The sequence below is a fragment of the Charadrius vociferus genome, unplaced genomic scaffold, assembly GCF_000708025.1.
Source record: "Charadrius vociferus isolate BGI_N301 unplaced genomic scaffold, ASM70802v2 scaffold595, whole genome shotgun sequence".
Lineage (NCBI taxonomy): Eukaryota > Metazoa > Chordata > Aves > Charadriiformes > Charadriidae > Charadrius > Charadrius vociferus.
This window is the reverse complement of record NW_009648646.1, coordinates 276,135-293,466: the sequence shown is the minus strand read 5'-3', so window position 1 is coordinate 293,466 and position 17,332 is coordinate 276,135. Positions and strand designations below refer to the sequence as shown.

The 17,332-nt window shown below is 42.3% G+C and overlaps 1 protein-coding gene across 1 annotated transcript in view; it reads left to right on the top strand.

The window, feature by feature from the left end:
- Positions 1-16,185, top strand: part of TPGS2 (tubulin polyglutamylase complex subunit 2) — a 23,018-nt gene extending 6,833 nt beyond the window's left edge. Inside the window, exons 2-7 of the mRNA XM_009886422.1 lie at positions 479-558; positions 8,499-8,586; positions 10,279-10,410; positions 12,076-12,189; positions 13,688-13,848; positions 15,849-16,185. Of these exons, the coding sequence (XP_009884724.1) occupies positions 479-558; positions 8,499-8,586; positions 10,279-10,410; positions 12,076-12,189; positions 13,688-13,848; positions 15,849-16,076 (803 nt within the window). The 3' untranslated portion in view covers positions 16,077-16,185. The remainder of the gene's footprint in view (positions 1-478; positions 559-8,498; positions 8,587-10,278; positions 10,411-12,075; positions 12,190-13,687; positions 13,849-15,848) is intronic.
- The last annotated feature ends 1,147 nt before the right edge of the window (positions 16,186-17,332 follow it).

Below are 17,332 nucleotides of genomic sequence, written 5' to 3'. Positions count from 1 at the left end.
ACTGAATCCAACGCTGAAGTGTGCCGATCTTTGTGGAATACAGTTGTTAGCAATTCAGAGCAACACTGCACAACGTCGTGTGTCAAGCTGAGAATATCCTATCTGACTGAAACCACAGGGCATGCTTAGAAAGTCGTGGTTTGTCTATCTTTTAGAGTTTGCCCATGAATGCATGGTTGATTTTTCTATGAATCCTCTGCAAAAGATCACATACAAAAATGTGTGTGTGTGTGTATATCTATAAAGACCACCAAAGGATGCCTTATGTGTAGCACTAGGCGTCCTCATGCCAAGACATGCTAAGTACGGTTACACACAAAAAAGAAAGCGACTGGTCAGTCACCAGCACAATCCTTGCAGTCATTAATGCCTTTTCCTCAGCTGTCAGTCAGGTTAACTTGCAAAATTGTCTGTCTCACAATGCTTGGTGTCACCAGTGCCAGCTGCAAACGTGTTCCTCTTACCCTTTTTTTTTTAGAGAATTCTCCAGGAGTTGCTGAGGTGGCTTTTGTGGAAAAAGAGCCAGCCGAACGCCATACAATCATTTCATGGGAGCAGGTGAGTATTTTCATGATAATACTGCAGTGAGGTTAGTCTAAGCGTACAGCAGCCCATGGAGAATATCAAATGCCATGACTACTTTGTGTTTGTTTGTGAGACAGCCTGCTACCATGTTTAATGTACCGTGGAGCCTAAACAGAGAATTTTTTTAATTTTTTCAATCAGGTATTACTCTGTTTTTTAGGGTGTTGCATGCACCTGATCTGGTAGAGAAACTTGATCAGGGTGGATATATTCAGAATGACAACTCTTAAGAAGAAATCACATAACTGTAGTAGGCAGCAACAGTGGTGACTCAGTGGAGAACAAACATTGTTCTGACTCAGGTCTGAATGCATTTTACAATACTCTTTGAGACAAAATGAAGAAGCTCTTTATTATTTATGGACATTAAAGGTAAAGGCCTCAAGCTGGAACATACCACTAAGTCACCCAATTCATTGCAGTTATCTGTTTCTTTTTTCAGTCTCGACTATTCACTTCCATTTTTCATAGCCCTTCCTTCCACCTCCCCTTTGGCTGACTGGCCCAGTCTTTTGGCCAAGGCATGTCCCATTGCCTGTTCTAGAAGACTATGAAGGACACATGCTACCTTGACTTCACTGACCTCACTGTATCAGAGTGTGTGACCAGAGGGCTCCTGAATACTGTTGTGTGACTCTGGTGGGCAGAGATGTCATTTTTGGTCTCCTTTTTAAATATACATGTGTTTGTCAATCCCATGACCATGGGGGAATAAGTGCTTTCTAGGTATCACTCATATCTACAGAAGGAATGGTAGAAGCTGACTGGCCTTTGGAAAGGGGCGCAGCTGAGGATGGAGTCCTCCCTCTGCTCCAAACCTAGCTGTGCCCTAGCGCATGTGCTCCCAGAGACTGCATTTGTTACTACTACGTAAAATAAATTCCCATTTGATGATGCCTTGCCATTTACAGTTTTTCCTTAACAGCAGGGAAAAATCTTGCACTAGTTTTGGTAATGCCCCATCCCAATTAATGGTATTTATCAAGACTTTATAAATCCAGGTCAGAATGTATGTGATGTAAACCTGCATTATTTACTGAATGTTGTACAGTAGCTAGCAACTGTGGTCAGGTAGAAATGTCCGGTTTTTCAGGTTCACGTGAACTGATTCCTGATATCCTGTAGCTGTTGTTTAGGTGTCAGATCAACTGTGCTGGGAAGTCTGAGGCACCCTGACTGTGAGCCAGCTCAGGTCTGGGAGCAGCAGAGGAACAGTCGCTCATTCTTCTATTGAATGAAGAGGACTGCTTCTGAATGCTGTGTCGCTCTCATTTCCAGGTGCTGCTACTCCTCTGAACTAAATTGGGTTCATTTCAAAATTGAGCTGTTCTTGCAAAGCCAAACTTTTAAGTGCTGTAGCCAATGCACGTCACTCCAAAGATGCCAAAACAAAACTCCAGCTCCCCCCGTCCCTACCCAGTGATGAACTAAGTAAATTGTGAAAGTAAATGGTGAAAATTAAGTAGATACAGTTGAGCCAGACTGCTAATGGTAAAGGTCTTTGCTGTCTATTTCTTTGGTTTTGGTTCCAGTTGCATTGACAAAACCTGAAATCTCCCTTCTCAAATTGAAAGGTAACTTTTCTTTTTTCTTTTTTTTTTTTTCTTGAGCTTTGGGGATGCAGTTTGATATCTAACACAGTCCACACAATTGCATATGACTTGCAGTGATGATCAAGTGCAAAGCACTCAGCACCTCACAAGGCCCTTCCAAGATGAACTTGCACCTCACTTTTCCTCAAACTCATCCTGCTTGAATTTGAATACACGTTTAGTTGTACCAAATGTTCACTTTTATCACTGGTTGGTTTTTTTTCATAACCACTAGGTGGCAATATTTATGCACATAATCATTTCTCCAGAGTTGTGATCTTCACAAGATCTTGTCACAGTCTATATTTTTAACTCCCCTCTACATCTTTGGTTATGAAAGTATTTGCAGGGCTTTTTGTGTTATGTGGGGAAAGCTGGTCAAACTATTCCCAAACTTACATTCTTTTTCCCCAAAAAAAACTCTCTTCATTGAGACTTACCAAATAAAAGCTCTATTCTTAAGATTATTTTTTTTTCCCTTGAACCGTTTTTTCCAGTCCTATTTCAGTTTTCAATGGAAAGGTATTTCTTCTGAGAGAAAATCTACAGTATTCAGAAACTCTTAACCTTTTTTTTAATTATGAATGGTTAAAATTATATTCTTATAATGTTCGTAATAGGCATTTTTTTTGTCTCTATCAGCTGTGTTTCTTAAATTGGGCTTGCCAGTTTTGTGCTAGTATTAAACTGGATGCTACAATGGAAGTTTTAAAATCTTAGATCAGCTTGTTGGATGTCTATTAATTGCCGTGAGGCTTTGCAAGGGAAGGCAAGCTTCATGGCTGGAGCCAGTGCAGTAAGACAGTAGGAGAGCAGAGGAGATTTTTTTCCCAAGGGCTTCTGTAGAGGCAGAAAGAGCTGTTAAGTCTTTATGTTTCAGGAGATCAAACCTGAAATCAATCCTGAGTATTTTATTGGAAGTCAGCACACTTGCAAAAGTATTTAAGGTATATGATTGTCAAGTGTTTACATGGGTAGCATCACTTCCCCAAAGCTTTCAAGGAGTTCAAAATGTTTTAATAAAAAAAAATACTTTTTTCACTTTTCCTGATATTTATACCTACCAAGATGTTATCTTTTCCCCAAGAAAGTAAGACCAGCAATAGAAGGAGGAGTAGAAACCGAGGTACCAAGTCACTGGAATGCTGGTGCTAATAACTGTATATCATCCTATGAACCTGTGCCCACTCCTAAATTCAGGCTGGCAACTGCCCTCCTCCCCTCCACATGCAGTTTTTAAAAGTAGGTGTTATATTAAAATATTGCTAGGAGGCACTCTGGTATCTGCAGTGGCAACGTCTGAAACATATTTTCTTTTTGCCTCAACCAGAAGGGAAATAAGTCACTCACATTGTTTTGGTTTGCAAAAGGTAGGAAATTGCGTTCTTTTACTGGGAGCTAGACGTCCCAGAGCTCAGCGACCCAGCAGGCAAAGCAAAATGAAGGGGGTCATTTTGCCTGTTCTCTAATTGGCTTGTTACCAGTGTCTGAACTGCCCCTGGCTGACTGTAAGCAATCCCTGCCCACCACGCTGCTGCAGCATTGATATTCTACAACTCTGCATGGGAAATTTGTTGTTTCTCCTTATGCACTTTGTCTACAAAGATTTATTTGTCTGTAACAAAATAATAAAAAAAGCCCTCAAGCAGTCTGGTGCTTTCCTGTTGTGGACTGTCTTAGGCTGCCAGACAATTTAGAAACTCTCTCTGCATGTAAATCTCAGTGGGAACTGCAGTGGTGGTTTCTGGCTATTCTAGAAGTCTTCCTTGTTGCTTCTACCATATCTCTTTTTGATCAAAAGTATGCATACAGGCGTGCGCATCCACAACAGTCCTTCTTGCCGTCCGCCTCGTTATGTCCTCCCTCAGCATTAGGTAAGACTGCCATCCTTGAGCCCCAGGAGCACAGGATCTGCCCATCTTGAACCTGCCTCGTGGCCCTGACCACAGGAGAGGCGGGGAAGTGGATCTAGCAGAACCAATGCATGAGGAAAGGTACATTTTTTTCAAGCTGCATATCGGGGAGAGGCTGGAAGACTTTTGGGAGGTGGATAGTGTTTCTCACACATTGTTCCCCTCCTGTGGGGCCTCATAATATGCTGATTAAAAACTTGGCTACAGAACCCTGTCCTCAAGAGAATTGCCAAATCCTGTTCTTTGTCACAGGGGACAGGTCTACCCCAGCCCTGTATGTTTTGGGGCAGGAAATCCAAGCAACATGAACTCCTGGGAGCTTCCTCCCCCCTGCCAGATCAGATTTGTAAAAGGTGCATTGAGAATGTCTCAGTATCTTACATAAATTAACATCTTCTGCATTCACTGGCAGCTAGGGCAGACCAGTCACAAAACAGCATGACATTGGGAGAGAGAAAGTTAGCTGCTGATTTGCTCTGCTATGTGGAAGCCCTGGGAAGTGACATAAATCCCTTCCTTCTGTCCCCAGAAGTTGGATAAAACTCATTCAGTTTTTTAGGGAAGTCCCTCTAGAGCAATAAGCTTTGATTGCTGGCCATTTCTTTACTATATTTGCTCAGGAGGCATTGTTAGAACAGTGCTTTAAGTGAATTGCCATATGTCAGTGTTTTAGCTCTGGATCCAGTGTTGATCAGGTCTCAGCAGTAAGGCTACCCTCATTCTAATATTCTTCTCTTTCCTCAATGGACTGTGCTTTCTTGGGAGACTATTTACGGATATTATGGACAATAAACAAAAGAAATAGAACCCACACACCATATTGGGCACTAGGGATATTTTGTTTTATTAGCTGATGAGTGTAACCAGATGACTGGAGTGAAAACAGCTGCTTGTCAGGGCTGTGGTTAAGCCACTTCTAGCACGTCATTAGGAATATTGTATGTTATGGGGCTGGAGATCACAACCCAGGAAACTACCAGTTGAACAGGGGGAGTACAGAGATTGAGAAGCCATTTTTAAAATGTGGTAGTGGTTGTTTCTCTGACTCTGTTGTTTCTCTGTCACAAAACCACTGTTTTGAAGTCATAGGATCATGTCGCTAAGCATAATCTGACAGATTAGTCAATCCTTTCCGTCAGACGGGAGAGATGGATATTAGTGAAGCTTTCTATATAGAGGTCTTTTCCTACAGAGCCCAGATTTGCTCTGGTACAGCTTTTTCCACCCATGTGTTTTCTACCATCATTTGGAAAGTCGTGCAAAGAGACATGGTTAGAAGAATCCAAAAATAAAATGGGGATGGCACCCCTTTGGAGAAACGTGCGTATGTTCATCTTTCCATCCAGAAAAAGAGTATTCAGAGCAGAAGGTCTATCCAGATGTGATTTTTCCCTTGTCTTAATCAGCTATGTTTGTTAAATGGGGCTGTGCCCGGTTTGTGGTAGTATTTAGTTGAATATTACAGTGGAAGTTTTAAAGTTTTAGATTTTGTCATCCCAATGGATCTGGCTCTCCTGCTTAGAGGAGAACACCCACTGAAGTCAAGAGAGCTGTTCCCACATGTATTTTTATGGCTGGGGTAGATTAGTCAAAACTGGAAGGGTTGAAATGGGCTAAAAGTGCTATGTAAACATTTGTGCTCTTCTAAGACTTTGTCCGGGTCTGTCATATTTTCTTTCTTCATAGTTTTAAACCTAGTCACTGTGCTTACAGCTACAGCTTGAAATTGGAAGTGCTGAAAGCACAGCATGAAATTATAAATATTTAGGACTGAGAAGAACCCACAGAAGAAGGTGTGTTTGTTAAAGGCATTTGAAGAACTTCAGATATGTCCGTGTGGTTTAGTCATCTCCTGAAACTTACCACCAGGGCCTTAGCCATCAGCAGGCTCTTATCAAAGGACAATAAATTCTTCCTAAAGCAAAGTTTCTACAGTATCGGATTCTCTGCTTTAATACCTGTTGCCTCTGAAAATTTTCCCTACCTGGGTTAGTAAAGCACTGTGCTAGTGACCAGACTGCTGATGGAGCAAGTCAAGTGACCTGCCCTATCGCAAGCTGCAAAGCCGTTAGTATCTGGAACTCCTCAGCAGCGGTCTGTCAGCATAAATGGATACGCTTAGAAAGTAAGTTAACACGCAGGAGTGAAGGTTGTGGGTGTGTTAGAGGGTCCTACACAGCGTATACACCACGGTTTAGGGGACAGGGACTGTAGCAACCCAAAGAAAGTGACTACAAATAAGGCTTTAACAGGCAGAAGGGCTGCCCTGGTCCTAGGGGAGGGAGAGGACATGGACAGGAGGAGGCCAGCGCCTTCCCTTGCTGGTGCCAGTCGCTGGTGACCAGAGGCCAGCATTGCAGCTGGACGCACAGCTGGCAGGTAGCTCCTGCTGGATAGATGCATTGAGGCAACATCAGGCCAGATAACTGGGTATGCACAAGTTGCAGACACAGGGAAGAATCTGATCAGCATCTCTTGAGATGTTACAAATTTGTGCGCTAAGTAAACCAGAGCTATATGAACTGCACGTGCATGTTTCTTTTGCTTAACTACTGGTTACCAGAATATTCTTTCTTTATTTTATGAGACTTTGAACGTTACGTTTTCTAGTAGCTGTAAGGAAATAGTCCCAGCAGAGGCACGATATTGGAAACCTGTTAACATTGGACTCCTGCTTTCTCCAAAGTAATTCCATAACTGCTCCAAAACCCACCCAGGCCTGTGAGGCCAAGGTGTGAATTCCTACCTGAATAATATCTCGATCTGTGGCAGGTTAAGCCTGTATGAGGGACAGCAATACTGATCTATAAATGTTCTTAAATTTTGTAATTCTACCTTTTCTTACTCTGAGTGTCAAACTCACTGCACAAAGAGCAGGATGTGTCCAATAGCATGTCTTTAAAACTGCCTGAATAAAAGAAATACACATTTTTTAGAAAAGGCTGAAAATCCTGTCACAAAAGTACTTGAATTATCAGACATGCTGCGTTGCAAATCTCACATTATTTGTCCGTTTTTCCTGTGAAATGTAGCTGCCAGAGTCCTGTGATTATCAGCAGGTCTCAGATCAACATTTTAAAGAAGTTGTCTCTGCTCCTGGTTTAATAACAAAGCTTGACCCTCAAGGGACTCATTTATGTCTTTGTTCCTGAGCAGATTTAAAAGCACCCGGAACTGAAAATGGCAAATGACCACAAGTTGTAATGTGGTCTGCAGACCACAGTTAGGAAAAATTTTTCACAAGGAGGGTGGTGCAACCTTGGACAAGTCAACGCAGAGATTGTGGAACCTGCATCATTGGAGAGTATCCTGAGTTTTGGGGTCTGATTCTTTTGGATTCTTGAGTTTGAAGATTTTTTTAAATGTGAACTCACTTCAATATTTCTCAATCTGTTTTTCTCTAAAACAATTACAAACAAAGCAACAGATAACTCCTTTAGTCATGTGTATTGCTCGGTTTCTTAAAACTGACAGGCTTCCATACTGTTTCATTTTGTGTTCTTGACACATCAACAGGAATGGAGGGTCACTGGTCTGCAGCCAGTCCTGTCACCAGGAGCAGTGCCTGCAATTGCCTATAGCTCTTTGGGCTTCCTGTTGCTCTGAGGATTAAGCCTTTATCCTCCCTTCCTCATATTTGTTGCTTAGCTGAAGACTCTTCAGTTAAGAAAGGCTCCTTCCACAACCAACATAGGAATAGAAGAAGGGTTCTGATTCTTCAAAGCACTCTCACCAGCTCGCTGGAGTTGCTTCTTTCACTGTTGGCTCGGAAGGAAGCAGGCTTAGGAGCCCCAGCCAACTGCTCAAATGTAGTGGGATGAAGCCAGACCAGCAGGTTTGTGAGACTGACTCTGTGTGTATTTGTACACATACCGTTTGTTAAGTGAAATATCCAATCTGCTTGATTATGTGAAACTTTTGAGTCCGTGCTTCTCTCACTTGGAACTGAAATCCCTCAGAAGAAGAGAGTCCTTGTGCTAATATTATACATGCTTTAGTGGAACAGGTGGGTTTAGTCGGATTTCACATAAAGCAAAACTCTACTTTTGTAAGCCGTATATATGAAAAAGCTGATTGTTCTTACATATGTGATCTTGGAGTGGCTCGTAGTGTCAAAGGATGATACGTCATTTCAGTTGGGGAACAATCCTGTAATGATCATCTGATGGCTGCTCATTGTGAAGTTTTCCCAAATCGTCTTTGTTAATAGGGCAGCACAGACCCAAGGAATATGCAGTTTTCTATCAAGGTTTTAGGAAGAGATATTTGAGTCATCTTGGATTTCCGTCATTTTTCTAATGAAGATTAATATCTTTGGTGGCAAATACTTCTGTACCAATATTCAGTTGTTCTTTGGTTTTGAGGCACGTTCTGCATTTTCCCATAACACTTTGATTGTGATTTGCAGAAAAACTCCTGCATACTGCCAGAGGATTTAAAGAACTTCTATCTGATGACCGATGGCTTCCAGATGACCTGGAGTGTGAAGACTGATGGTGAGTCCATGTATTCCTCTCCACTGATACCCTCTTTTTATTGCAGCTAGTCTTTCCTTTGCAGAATCTTTTACATTGCAAACTTACTTTCTGCACAGTCCATACACATCTTTCAGCATGCTGCATTAGTCTGAGCAAAAGAACATGCACCAAGTGAAAAATTAGCACCATTCCTTAACTTGCAAAAAAAAAAAAAGTAAGTTGTTTCCACTAGGCAGCTTGATCAGTGACTAAAGAAAACTGACCTCTGAATTAATAAGTGAGTGCAGTTCTGCATGGGATTGTAGACTGTGTTACAAATGTCCTGGTGAGGAAAAAAATATGACTGCACATCAGAGGTCCCTTCCTGATGCAACAGGACAAAGCCTATTGCTTGCATGTGCTGAAGTTCCACACAACAGACATGTACACTGAACACTGGCTAGAAACCAAACAAGTCTTCATGACATAAATACCATTCTGTAACACACTGACCATCTGTGGACACTCAGATTTAGGTATGTAGTTTAAATCTCGTACATAGACTCCCTCTGTAGTCCACGGAGAGAGCAGCTCTAATACATTATCCTATCATAAAGTAGTAGGAAGAGTCACCCTGTCATAATGCCTCTTTTTCATTAAAAGGCATATGTACATGCTGGAGCCTGATTCTGCTTTCCACCAGCTAAAGTCCATTCACCGGAGTTATTTCTGGAGTCAGTGGTGGAAATGAGAACAGGACTGAGCTTTATTTTCCATCCTTGTTTGGCAAGAATCAGGCGGTTTGTTCACTCTGCACTGGAGCCCTGCAACTATTATCCTGGCTCTCGTTGCCTTCAAGTGAGGTTGTCAAATTGGGCCTTGGACACTGCTCACTTCTGGAGGTGGGTGTCAAATACAGGTGTTTCCTCAGAAAGTGGAATTTCATTTCAGAGACAGTTGACATCGGGGCTCTAACACCTGCACTAAGTCCCATTATCTTCCAAGTGGGATTTAGTGTATTGTGACCTCTGAAGAGTCTTATTTTCAGGGCATACAAGTGCACAGAGACAAGGCAGCTCACATAACTGTCTTTGAGCAAGCATCCAGTAGTGCCTTCTGAGGCCCTTCGCGCTCATACATGGCTGCACAGGGTCCTTGTTGACTTGTTGTCTGGTAACAGTACTAGTCCTCAGAAGGAGAGACAAGTGACAAGTCCTCAAGCGTTCATTAGGGAGTACCCACATGTTGACACACTGCTAAAATTCTGTGTTGGAGTGGAATCCAAGAGGATGCACCATGAGCAGATATATGGAGTGGAAGAGGACAAGCTGCCCAATAAGCTGTGAATAGGTGAGTTGGTTTCTGGTAGGAAAGACAGCATCAGGGAAAAGAGTTTTGAGGAGGTGGCTGTAGCTAGCCAGGATTTTTATTAGCCAGTTTCACAGGACTGGGCTAGCAGCTGCAGCACAGGCTTAGTCAGCAGTGTAATTCTCATACCTGCACGACTCTGAGATGGTGTTGCGTCACCTGTAAGTATGATTCTGTGTTTGAAAAAGCCTAATTTTTTGCTCCTGTAGACCCTGACTTGGTTAAGTGTCTAGCCCTGCTGGGTATACCCATCTTTTCTCCCGCTCTGTGTTTTAGAAGAGGTTAAGTTCATGTGTGGAGGAAAAGATATACCTCCTATGCTTTCCTGACAGTGGGTGTGATTAATGATCAGTCTTATTGCAGATACCCCGATGCCCCTGGGCTCCATGGTGATTAATAGTGTCTCAAAGCTATGTCGGCTTGGAGGTTCCTCTATGTACACTCTGCCTAATGCACCAACTCTTGCTGACCTGGAAGATGACACGGATGAGGAAGGTAAGGTCCTGTTAGCAGGCTAGAAAACATGCTCTGTCTCATCTCTTTTGCTCTGTTAGGGTAATGTTAGGCTTTAGCATGTGGATATAGCAACAGAAAAGGTCATTCCAAGTAGATGGGGTTTTCTTTGTCTCCTGGGCCAGATCTGCTATATGTCCTATAGTCCCCTACAGCCTTGAAAGGTGGACCTGTATGCTGTGAATCTCATGGGGATTGTTAATGCTGTCAGTCACTAGTATTGTTTGCATACTCTTTTAACAGCCTGGAAGCCCTCCTGTTGTTCCTTTTCCCTCTTTAAAGTTTTAATTGAGGCTTCCTCCAGTGATTCAGCTTCTAAAGTCTTTGTCTGCTTATCGGTTTACATGAACAAAAGATAACAGGTTTTGTGTTGGTAGTGAAAAGACAGCTGGATTTACTCTTTGGAATTGGAGAAATAACTCTGGTAAATGTGTGAGGTGGCACTGGAAAATATGCGTTTCCAGACTGCCTAAAAATGCTGAGAATCCTGTAGTTTGGAGAGAAAAATAAGGAAAAAAGTCCACTGTTCTCAGAGCTCTTCCAGTCTAACAAGACTGGAAGAAGTAAGAAGATAAGAACAGAGCCAGGTGTCCTGTTTACTCCTTAAAAAACTGGTATTTGATTTCAGTCTTGTCTCTGAATCTCTATAGCTCTTGTAGCTTCTAACTGTGGCTTAAAGTTTCTTTTTGCACATTCCAGCTTGGCTACAGTCCTAATCTTCTAGCCATTGTAATGAAATTGGTCAAATTCTGCTTCCATTTAGCCACTCAGACCTGCACTGATGCACTTAAAAGGTACAATGAGCAAAAGTTACATCCCCACCAGTGTTCTCATCCTGACTTTTGTGGACAGCTCTTCTGAAGAGTACAGTTCTTGTGGCCCCCTTCTTCCTCATCAGCATTAGAATTCAAAACTGTATTCTGCAAGAACTTGTAGCTGCATGATCCCTGTAGAAAGCTGCATGAGCCTGTAGAAAAGCAATGTGGTGGTTGTGGGTCAGAAGCTGGATACGAGTCAGAAAGTGTGGCTTTTGAGAAGGACACTGATGTCACGCTGGAGTATATAAAGAAATGTATGTGTCTCCAAGTTCATAAAAGTCTTCTGTCAAGAGAAGAAGAATAAACTGTTCTCCCTGTCCTCCCTAGAAAAAAGAAAGTAGGGCAAAAAAGAAATGATGGATAGAACGGAAGTAATGGGCTTCAATTGCAGCAAGGAAGATTCAGAATCCAGGAAAAGTGTTAAGTGGTAACAATGGATTTGGGTTGACTGCCTGGAGCTTGTGGCGTCTCCAATTCTAGAGGACTTTAAGAAAAGGTTAGACAAATGCCTCTCAGGAGTGGCATCTATAAAGCTGATCTTGCTTTATGCCAGGAAAGGATTAGAGGGCAGCTTGATGTCTCTTTTCAGCCATCAGATTTTGACTGTCTTGGTTTTTTTCCTAATGAAGATTAAAATTTTTCTCAATTTTTTTTTTTTTTTTTTTAACACAGGGAGGAAAATCCTCTCCAGGAAGTATAAATATAGTAGTTTGATTTAGTTCTTCCTCAGCTGATTTATTAATAAGTATCAAATAGATTAACTGTTTGCAGCTGAGTCTCAAGTCAGTTTTCCAAATATGTTTAATAAAGATTTTTTTTCTGTTTTCAGGTAATGGAGACAAACCAGAGAGGCCACACTTTGATTCTCGTAGTCTTATCTTTGAATTAGACCCATGCAATGGCAATGGCAAAGTTTGTCTTGTTTATAAGCACGCTAAACCTGGTAAGACTGAAAAGAGCAAAGTTAACCATCTCTTGTTGTGGATTGTATCTTGATGCTGCATGTGTAGAATCATCTTACATTTCTGATCTTTGCAATTTGTAGGTGAACATTTGCTGGGACACCCTGTTCTCCACTGAATTCAGGGGCTAAACATTACAGAGACCTAACTGTAGCTAACATTTTCCCTCCTTTTAATGTTTGAGTCTGAGTTATGATTTCCGCATGCGTAGCATACTTGCATACTGAAACAGGAAAGCATTCACGTATGACCTACAGACAATCATGTTGAAATAATGCAGAAGGCTAGAGCTCAGTCACTAACGTATCTCTGGTTACTTGCATGTCTTGGAACAATTCCCTTACATTTGGATGAGAAAGGGTGTAATCCTGCTTAGAAGCAAAAGGAATATGGTAAAAAAGGTCCTTAGCTGATTGAGACAGACTTAGACTGGTTCTTCCACCTTGTGCATGGATGTAGAGCCTCCAGGTGCCAACTAGGCTAAAATCTGTCAGGAAGGGTTGAACAGGAGAGCAAAAGATGTTAGCTGAGCTGTTGCTTCTGACAGACACACAGAAAGCTGCTATCAGTCAGGGATTAGTGAAATACCCAAGTCACTTGTACAGTAGTTGTCATCTGACACAGTGCAGACGTCACTGGGTGTATGTGTATACCTGTATGTTCACTGTGTGGGGGTGTGCAATCGTGATATACCTATTCTTAAGAAAACCCTTTGGTTGTTATCTTGTGTCCTTCATTGGGTGTGACTACAACGCCCAAGGCACTTCTTACTTGTCCTCTTGCCTGCCAGTCTTTGCGATTTCGCAATGCGCAGTGGGTAATCAGAGCAAGGGGAGGGAGCATTGTTTACAAATGTTGATGTCAGTACAGGGGTCAGTGTGTTTAATTGACAATGTTCAGCATCTCAGTTTCCCAAATAAAATCACTTTTTTTTATGCTCCAAAGGATGTCACCACCAGAGAAATATTTGATCACTGTGGAAGGATTTTGCAAAATGTGTTTTTGTTGGCAGCACGCGCTGCCATGGCTTCCAGACTCTGGACTCAATTCAGTAATACAGATGACTGACAATTGAGTTAGTTGCTTTTTACTTTGTGGGGTAGATAAATGTTTGCCATAATTGTACTTTGAACTTACGCTACAAAGTTGTTGATGTCCAAGTCTGTTCCATATTGAACATCAGTCCCAGGTTGGGAAGGAATAGCATTGCATCCATTTTACGGTGGGGACAATGAATACAATGGCTATTGCACGAGTATTTTTAGTAAGACTGGGAGCAGAACCAAGTCCTTTTTAGTCCCCATCCTCTAACCATTAAACCATGTTGCCTCTGGATAATCATCTATGTTAGTCAGGGATGCTGCATTTTAGAAGCTGCAGCCTTTTTGAGAAGCACGTTGTGTCTCCTACCTGATAATGGCCAGGGGTTGATCTTATCACTGGAAAGCAACAGTATAATTTGTGTTTGTTTTGTTCTAGTTGTCTCCCAAGACACAGAGATATGGTTCCTGGACAGAGCTCTGTATTGGCATTTCCTCACCAAAACCTTCACAGCCTACTACCGCCTGCTCATTACCCACCTGGGTCTCCCACAGTGGCAGTACGCCTTCACCAGCTATGGGGTCAGCCCCCAAGCCAAGGTAGGACAGTGGGATCCAGCTCATCGGTATTTTACATAAGTATAGACTGGTAAAACGTCTTTGTACCTTTTGACAAGCAGTCTTTAGGCTCAGGTGGGCCTCCATAGTGAGCCATGGAGCCATGGTCACGAGTCTTTCCCCTATAGTGTGTTAACAGTCATTTGTTTATATTAATGAATTCGGTAACATTGTGTTAGCCCTGCTTTTCTCACCCAAGTTGGACTCTACCTTTAAGCTCTAATAGCAGCTGGTGGAACCCCAATTATTTCTTTGCTTTCTTGACTCTGAAGCTAACCTCGCTTCCATGACTCCTGGTGAGTGAGGAGATGTAAACCTGTTCATCCCCAAAGCTATGTAAGATTTGTCCAGATCAGTTTTCTGGGCATAGCACTGAACAAGAACCTACTGCTCTCTGGGTGGAGAGGAAAGTCCAGGTACGCATTCAGCAGAAGCCAAGAGGAAGACTACGAGCTCGAGCCTTGCCAAGAATATTAATTCCTTTGCATACTTCTCAGTCATGAAGGGATGCCTTCATAAAAATGATGCCCCAAAAGAGGCAATTTAAATGCCAGCAGTTTTCTAAGTAGTTATAGGAGAGCTACAAGTACATCCCCATGACAATTCCAGCCCCTTATTATTATTAAAGCTGCTGTTATGCTCTGCCAGAACCCCGCTATTAGAGGCTCCTGCCATTCCTCTGTGCTTGGCTTGGCCTTCAGCTCTAACCCTGTTTGCACCTTTTGAGACGTCGGGGAATCAACATGAGAATATTACCAAACAGAGCACATAAGCCTGGGCAATGTCTGTGCTTGTTGGCAAGGTGGGTCTCAGTGAGTGTCCTGCACTTCACCCAGATACAACATCTGTCTTACCACCGTGACATTCCTTGGTCCTGCCTCAGCCCTGTGCGTACATCAGAACTACTCCCTAAAATTGCTGCTGACTTCCCATCTATCAATGGCTGTAGAATTTGGCTCTGTGTTTCTGGTGTCTTCCCTGTTATACTCTGCTCTACTTTATCAGTCAAGGCTGTGTATGTGGTACACTAGCATATGCCTGTGCTCTGCCTTTCTGTAACTTTCCTGCGAGAATATTTTATTATGTCCAGTATATTCACAAAACTTAGTGAAATCATTTATGTATTCCCTAATCATTTGCAACCTCTGTTAGTTAAAATCCTCCTAATATGTTAACCATTTTCATTTTTTAAGGTCTTCAAGGATGGTATATTAAAGCTGTTTTCCATTAAGCAGTACATGAAAAGATTGCCATCTACATTTTGGTTTTGATCTTTTGTTTATCTTGTTCAACACTTTGCTGATGGTTTCAGTGGGATTTGTAATACCATAACCCCTACAGCTTTATTTGCTGGCTTCGTCAATGGATAACTGATAGGAAAAACACTAAGAGATGAGAACTACAGGGCATGACATTGTGGTGGCATCTGGGAACAAAAAAAAATATTATTGTTGTCACTTCTAGATGTAAAATCAGGCTGAAGAGAAACAAACACAAAATCCTTTGTGTAAAGAGTTAAAAAACTGTATCATTGTATGTATGAAGAGAGGGAGGCTATATTTAGAGAAGTTCAACTAGTTTGTTTCCAATTTATAAGCACTTCTAAATTCCAAGGTTTTTTAATCTTTTCTGCTTCTCTGAATCTAAATAAATGTATTTTAGTGTCATCCCTTCCCTTTGCTTTTCCTCCTGTGGTTTAAATCAGGAGTTGCTCCTGACAGGAGTTATACTGCAGGAAAGGTAGTGTTAGGTTTGTGTCTGTTTCTCCTCTTCTTCGCTGTCTGGAATGTGGGGCAGTTCCAGGGCTGTAGCTGTGCCTTGTGTATCCTTATCACAAGGCACTCTGTGCAGTCCTGTAAACTGCAAACTGATAAGTGGTGTATGATTAAAATCAGATCTAAGGTGTGAGGGGGAACAGGGTGGAAATGTCTAGTTGCAGTTCGATTTTTAACCTCTTCCTTCCCCACCATCCTGCCTTTCAGCAATGGTTTAACATGTATAAACCCATAACCATCAACACAGCTCTCCTCTCTGAAGAAGCTGATTCCTTTGTGAACAAGCTGGACCCCAATAAGGTATTTAAAAGCAAGAACAAAACACCGGTGATCAAAAAGAAACCACCCTCCCAGCCAGCAGGCTCCCAAAAGAGTCACACAAGCATGACCTCCTCCAAGACATCCTCACTAGCTGGGAATTCTTCAAGGAAGTGAGACCCCCAGATCTGACACTGGACAGCATTTGCAATAAGCTTTGATATTCTCTGATGCAGAGTCTCAGCAGTTCAGACCAAGTTCCTTGTGCATGAATAGAGGTGCCCATGGAAAACACATTGCAGCATTTGCATGAAATATACCCGCGATGTACTTTGACAAAGGAGAGATGTAGTTCCCAGAGACTCTGAGAAAAAAACCGAGATGTTCATTTTATTCCCTTCCGCTACTTGCAGCATGTACTTTTCAGAGGGCATGAAGAAGCCCTTGATGTCACTGCTCCATAGGGAAGCTTTTGTTCCTGTGCAACTACAGCAGTGAAATGAAAGCAAATGTAAGTCACTGTTACTTTAATAGACCCTTGCTGAAATACAGCACATGAAGGTATTTCTGCCATCTGCTTTGAAAGAAACCTGTCCTGACCTTGCATGCTATGGGAGCAGGATGGAACCCACTGAACAAAGAAATATCTTCTGCTTCAGACAGAATCAAACTCCACACTTCCCTTTGCTCCTTCCAACTTCTGCTCTGAGATTCATGGTACAAAGGGACTTGGGGCTTCCATGTCTCTGCATTACCCTAGTCGCTTGTTCTGCAGCCCAGACCACTTTTTGGCCTCTGTGCCGTGTCTTTTCAGGTAGTGACATGTGTGCTGTCCTTCCAAATAAGCCTGAAGGCAGCAAGAAGCTGCAGGATCCCTCATCGCCTCTGCTGTATCCTCTTGTGGGAACTGCTGAGCCAGGGCAGGTCAGTGGTGTTAAGAGTCCTATAAGCCAGGAAGACCCCTTGGTTTGTCATCCATTCGTTTGCAAAGTTGACCATTCAAACAGCCTTTGTCACTTTCAATTGGGCAGGATCTGACCAGGGGCCACAGAGATCCTACAGCCTTAGAAGCCCCTGATGCTGTTTTCTGTACTGTAAGTTTTCAGGTTAGAACTGCACTTTAACCCATTCACTGCTGGTTTTCAGTTACATCGGGTTGTTTGCATTACCTGTCTATGACATTCTGTCTTCTTAGGTGTGCTGGAAACATGGTAGCAACCAACACATTTTATGCCTAAGCAGGGAAATCAAAGTCACCATCTTCAAATAAGCATTGATTATTTTAACATCATCATCTTTTATTTATGAAACAGTCACATAATTACATAAGAGAAACCTACCTCACAGGGATGTTGTGAGGTTTTCACGAGTATTTGTATGGCCTTCAGAAAGATGAAGCCACCCTGTAAGTGCTCAATAGTATTTTAATAAAG